Here is a 6,529-nt window from a genome sequence, read left to right as displayed (position 1 = left end):
CAGGCTCTCAATCACACACTTACAAACATGCAGTCTCAAACACACATGCTCGCTCACTCACTCACTCACTCTCTCTCTCTCTCCCCTCACTGAAGAACAACTCTGGGCAACAGCTGCAGCAGCCTTCTCTTCTAACCCTCGAGAAAGATGTTCCATTGGCCGCAGAAGCTGACGTTGTTCCTCTTTTTGCTCCGATGCTGCCCGCACTTGTAAATTAACATGGTCTCTTCTTCCTGCTCGTATGGCAGCTGCACATCACTTCCTCTTCCGGACCACGGGGGCGGGAAGAAGAGACCGAGTGGCTAGTGCTGCTAACTCCCGATATCCTGCCGTGTTCCGCCTGGGCTATCTGCATTTCAAGCCTGGGCGGAAGAAGAGTTTGCATCTTGCTGGAGTAAAGGGGAGTAGCTAGACCATTGGGGGACCACTAAGTGTGGTGACACACCTGTGTGTGCTTGGCCACAGACTGGTGTGTGATGGCACACCGGTTGAGAACTGCTGATGTACACATCACAAATCAATGAATAGTTTATGGATTGTGCAATCAGATATCCATGTGAGAAGACAGCAGTGACACATTCTTTTACGGTAACATTATTTATTGAGACACTCTAAAATTATACATAAAATGAACCTAAACAATGTTATAGTTTAATTGTCGTCATGTACATCTCCAACAATGAGCACTGATACCTTCTATTTTACAGCTGAACTGTAGCTTTCAGCACTAATGAATCTTACAAAACAGTGCAGCACCAAAGAAGGCCCAATGCAATGAAAATGGAATGAAATTAAATAAACACATTTTGACGAAGGCCATTATTTTACTGTTACGGAACAAAACAAAGGTCCTTTTAATGAAATATCTGACAACTGATGATTCATTAAAATATGTTGAGAGGCTAGAGAAGAAGGCTCACTTTCTATGGAAGAAAATGATCCCAACTAGGGTGATCAACTGGCTTTCAGTCCCTTTTTAAACATATAAAACTGAAATAGGAGTTGTTCCCTGTGACCTGGAGTCAGGTGATCACCATACCTCCAGTCTTCTGCTTAACTAAGATCTCTACTGGGGACAAGGCCAGCAATAAAAATCAATTTGGAGCAGTAGTATAGTTCTTAACATTGGAAAGGTTTACTGAATTCATGACTACCTGCTAGTTTTATATCACAGTAAAATCCCACCTTAGGCTGACTGTTGTGCTCTTTCATTATTCTGTTTGAATGATTATAACACCATCTGCTGGACATAACTGCTACTATGCAGCACTCCCTGCAACTTGGTCAATATTTCTAATTTGCTCCAGAGGTGTGCTACAATACATTTTTAGCCAGTAGTCAGATTAATAGTGTCTAAATCCTAATTTTCCTGACTTGTCCCCTTCTAGAAACTTGCATACACCTATGTTGTGGTGAATGAACATGCCTAACTTTTTCTAGAATGCCATCACAAGTAAAGGTGCAGATCTTTATTAACAGTTACCAGCGGAGACTTTGTTTACATAAATGGATTTATCACTATTAGCAATACAATAAAAGAAACTAGCAAATTGATTTGAAGGCAACTTTATCTGTGATTTTTTTTTAATTTTCACTTCCTAGAAAGTATATATATATATATATATATATATATATATATATATATATATATATATCTATATATATATATAATAGATATCGATATATATAGATATATATATATATAAATAATTCCTAGAATTTTAACGGCTTGTTGTATTAAACTGAATAAAATATTGATCTGTTGGAACATTGGAAAATACTTCTTTGTCAAAATACAGCTTTCTGGCAAGAAAAGGAAAGAAAAAGAAGGTTAGTAAATATTTCAGTTCATATTTTGGATATTTCTAATATTTAGTTCTAACTTCTACTTGATCTATCTATATATTAAGCGCATGCAGAAGAGGGCACAGGCAGCTGCAGCTTCTACAAAAAACACTGCCTGCCAGCTTGTAGCAGATAGCACCATAAAAAAATAACATGAAAAATACTCCAGATAATGTAGCAGATCATAAAGTCAGTTCTAATTATGCATTTTTTAGGTGTGTATATTTCAGATCAAATTACAAATGACAAATGTTCCAATTTCTTCCAATATGATTCATTGTAATGTATGTGTATATGTCTAGAAAAGTCTGAGGAGCCAGGAAAAAATTTTTAGAAGCCAGAGAAATTTTTTTTGGTTTTGCCTTTTTGCTCTTTTTTTCCCTTTTGGCTATTTGGCTTTTTGAATTTTTTTTCTTATTTTTGTTTTGGCTTCGGTTCCATCATTTTTGTACTCTTTCTTCCCCTTTTCCCTGTTCTCCAAGCACTCATCTTCCCTCTCCTGTTGCGATCCCGGGTCAGCCCCGGGATCGCCGCCTACCTGACCGCGGCTCTGGCGCTGCCTCATGCCCCCCAGGCCTCCGCGGACCCCCGCTGCCGCGGCCCCGACGTCGGGCGCTCTCTCCCGGGCCTGCAGGGCCCTCTGCTGCCTCCTCTTCGCCTCGCCGGAGCAGCCGGCGTCGTTCGGCACTTAGCCCCGCCCCCTAGACGCGCGCACGCGTCTCAGGCCAGAATTTAAAGGGGCCAGCGCGGGAATTGCACAGGACGCTCCCTGATGACATCAGACGCTGCAGGGTATTTAAACCCTGCAGCTGGACTTGGATTTTGCCTTGCAACGAGGTTCCCAGGTTCGTCCTGCTCCCAGTTGCTGTGTTCCTGCTCGTCGCTTGATCTTCTGGTTTTCGACTTCGGATTGGCTCGTGGTTCTTCCCGGTTCCTGACTTCAGCTTGGCTTCGGTGGTTTCTGGCTTTCGACTCGGTTTGGCTTACGGTATCCCTCTGGCTCTTGACTCGGACTGGCTGACGGCGATCCTCCCACACCTGACCCTGGCCTGGTGAGCAACGACTTCGTCGGTAGAGATCTCCTAAGTCCCAGCGGCCGGGTTCCTACGGGCTCCTCCCGGGGGGACACCGGCTTCCAGGGCGAATCACCTAAGTCCCAGCGGCCAGACTCTTACGAGCTCCTCTCGGGGGAGTACCGGCTTCCAGGGCGAACATCACCTTCCACCAGGTCAGCCTCTTCTCCTGGCCCTTGGTCGCATAGGGCCCTTCGTGCCTTCCTCTCAGCAGTCCACAAGCCCGCCTTCGCCGCCTCCCGGTTGGAACCGGTATCACAGCCTCACCAAAGGCAGTCCATCTTCTGGTTCCGATCGGCCCAAGGGTCCACGAAGCTAACAGATTGCAAGGCCATGGACCCGGCGGACCTTGCTGGCCTCAAGGCTATTCCAGGCTTAGCCCAGAAGTTGCAGCAGCAGCAGAGTTGCCTCGACACGCTGATGTCGACGGTACAACGTCTGGCGGATCGCGTTGATGGAGCCTCCGCAGCAAGTCCCCGGGCGTCTACTTCTCGGGCCACCCCTGACTTCGCCGCTCCGGTTCAGATGCCTGCCCCATCCCGGTACTCAGGGGATCCGAAGGCGTGCCGGGGGTTCCTTAATCAATGCTACATCCGTTTTGATCTACTACCCGCACAATTCCCGACGGATCGAGTCAAGACGACCTTTATAATCTCCCTCCTGGATGGGAGACCTTTGTCTTGGGCTTCGGCTCTCTGGGAACGTCAGGATTCCCGACTGAACAACTTGGTTCAGTTTGTCAAAGCCTTCCGCAGAGTCTTCGATGAGCCTTCCCGGGCCTCCACGGCTGCTTCCGAACTGCTTCAGCTGCGGCAGGGCAATCGGCCCCTAGAGGACTACGCCATAGAGTTCCAGACCCTGGCCACTGAGCTGGCCTGGGGGACCGACAGCCTGCATGGCATCTTCATGGAGGGCATCTCTCCTCGTCTACAGGACGAGCTCGCCGGTCGTGACCTGCCCGACGACCTTCAAGAGCTCATTGAACTAGCTGGGCGCATAGACCGACGAATCCAGCGTTGGTTCCGAGAGCGACGGTCTACCCAGGGGCAAACTACCCGCAGGATCACTCCGCCTCGAGTCCGGGCGTCACCTCCTACAGCCACCACTCCATCCACCGAGGAACCCATGCAGTTAGGCCGTGGCCCCCTATCTACGGAGGAACGCAGACGCCGTCGTACCCAAGGACTGTGTCTTTATTGCGGGGGTCAGGGGCATTTTCTGGCCCGTTGTACCGAGCGTCCGGGAAACGCCCGAACCTAGAGTTCAGCGGGGAGTTGACTCTAGGCAACATTTCACCCAGCTCCCCATGTACCGTTCCGGTACGCCTGTGTCTTCCGGAGGGAGGCTTTGATACCCTAGCCTTACTCGACTCTGGGGCCGGGGGAAATTTCATCCTCCAGGAGTTAGTACAACAGCTACAGCTCGGGGTTCGCCCGCAAGAACCGCCTGTGCGGGTTTCTTCTATTCAAGGGAATCCACTTCCTGGCTTAATATCCACTCGCACCAGTCCTCTGAAGCTTCAGGTGGGAGCCCTCCACCAGGAGGAAATCTCGTTTCTTATCCTTGAAAAATCTATTCACCCAGTCATCCTGGGCCTACCCTGGCTTAGGGAACACTCTCCGGTGATCGATTGGAGGTCCCTTCAGATTACCTCCTGGAGTTCCGCATGCCATCGTCATTGCCTTCCTGCACGTCCGCTGCAACCCATATCACTCTGCACAGCTCCATTAACGGTACCTCCTCCTTACCATGCCTTTCAGGATGTCTTCTCTAAGGAAAAGGCAGAATTACTCCCGGAGCACCGACCCTTTGATTGCGCAATTAATTTGCTACCAGGAACCACACCGCCCCGTGGGAGGGTCTATCCCCTGTCTCTGCCGGAAACCCAAGCTATGTCAGCCTATATTAAGGAAAACCTGGATCGGGGTTTCATCAGACCGTCCAAATCCCCGGCCGGGGCCGGGTTTTTCTTCGTAGGGAAGAAAGACGGCTCTCTCCGCCCCTGTATTGATTATCGGGGCTTGAATCAAATCACCCGCCGGGACCGTTACCCCTTGCCTCTGATCCCGGAACTGCTGGACCGCCTCCAGGGGGCTCGTGTGTTCACCAAATTGGACCTCAGAGGGGCTTATAATCTTGTCCGCATACGCCCAGGGGACGAGTGGAAGACCGCGTTTAACACCAGGGACGGCCATTACGAATATCTGGTCATGCCGTTCGGTCTCTGTAACGCCCCAGCGGTATTCCAGAATCTGATGAACGAGGTTCTCCGCGACTTCCTGTACACCTTCGTCATCGTATACCTGGATGATGTCTTGATTTATTCCCAGGATCTCGAGACACATCGACAGCACGTGCGGCAAGTTCTGCAGAAACTGAGGGAGAACCGCCTGTACGCTAAACTCGAAAAGTGCCAGTTCGACCAAGAATCGCTGCCCTTCCTAGGATACATTGTCTCCTCCACAGGCTTCCGCATGGACCCGGACAAGGTGAGCGCCATCAAGGGTTGGCCGCAACCATCGGGAGTGAAAGCGCTTCAGCGGTTCCTAGGATTCGCTAACTTCTATCGTCAATTTATCCCACATTACTCCAGTCTGGTAGCCCCCCTGACGGCCCTCACGCGGAAGGGCGCGGATGCACGGAACTGGTCTCCCGCTGCTACGCAGGCCTTCCAGGATCTCAAGGAGGCTTTCCTACAGGATACCTGTCTCCGGCACCCTGACCCTCTACGCCAGTTTATAGTAGAGGTGGATGCTTCTGATGTCGCGGTAGGGGCGGTGCTGCTCCAAGTCTCCTCGACCGGCAAAACCCGGCCTTGCTCATTCTTCTCCCGCAAGTTTTCTCCGGCAGAGAAGAATTACGGGATTGGCGACAAAGAGCTGCTGGCCATAAAACTAGCGTTCGAGGAATGGCGGCAGTGGTTGGAGGGCGCCCAACACCCGATCATAGTATATACCGACCATAAGAATCTGCAGTATTTGTCTCATGCTCAGAGACTCAATCCCCGACAAGCCCGCTGGTCCCTCTTTTTTAGTCGGTTCGACTTCTCGCTCCACTACCGACCCGCAGCCAAGAATGTCCGGGCGGATGCTCTCTCCCGCACCACAGACGTTGATGACGCTACCGAGACCCCTCAGTACATATTGGACCCAGCTAAAGTCCTACTGGCAGCCTCTGACTTAGGACCCGAGGGGAGAACGGTGGTTCCAATCCGTTCTCGGAAGAAGGTTCTGGCATGGGCACACGACTCCTTGACGGCTGGCCATCCTGGGATTGCTCGAACCCTTGAGTTGCTCACCGAGTTTTATTGGTGGCCACGAGTGAAGGAGGATGTCCGGCTCTATGTTCTGTCATGTCCCACATGCGCTCAGCAAAAACCTCCACCGGGGCGCCCGTGGGGCTTACTCCAGCCGCTTCCTATCCCCACGGAACCATGGTCTCACCTATCCACCGACTTTGTGGTGGAGTTGCCTCCCTCTGAGGGGAAAACTGTAATTTGGGTCACGGTTGACCGCTTTTCAAAGATGGCACATTTCATCCCTCTACCCAAGCTGCCTACGGCTCCTGAGCTGGCGGACCTATTTGTCCAGCATATTTTTCGATTACATGGA

The 6,529-nt window shown here is 50.5% G+C and overlaps 1 protein-coding gene across 1 annotated transcript in view; it reads right to left on the bottom strand.

Annotated features, from left to right (window-relative positions):
- Positions 1-587: 587 nt before the first annotated feature.
- RIBC2 (RIB43A domain with coiled-coils 2) overlaps positions 588-6,529 on the bottom strand; it is a 74,584-nt gene continuing 68,642 nt past the window's right edge. Inside the window, exon 7 of the mRNA XM_029600058.1 lies at positions 588-1,803. Coding sequence (XP_029455918.1) covers positions 1,722-1,803 — 82 coding nt within the window. The 3' untranslated portion in view covers positions 588-1,721. The remainder of the gene's footprint in view (positions 1,804-6,529) is intronic.

The sequence above is a fragment of the Rhinatrema bivittatum genome, chromosome 4 (genome assembly GCF_901001135.1).
Source record: "Rhinatrema bivittatum chromosome 4, aRhiBiv1.1, whole genome shotgun sequence".
In the NCBI taxonomy this organism is placed as follows: Eukaryota; Metazoa; Chordata; class Amphibia; order Gymnophiona; family Rhinatrematidae; genus Rhinatrema; species Rhinatrema bivittatum.
The sequence above is the reverse complement of the archived record's forward strand: the minus strand, read 5'-3'. Positions and strand labels throughout refer to the sequence as shown.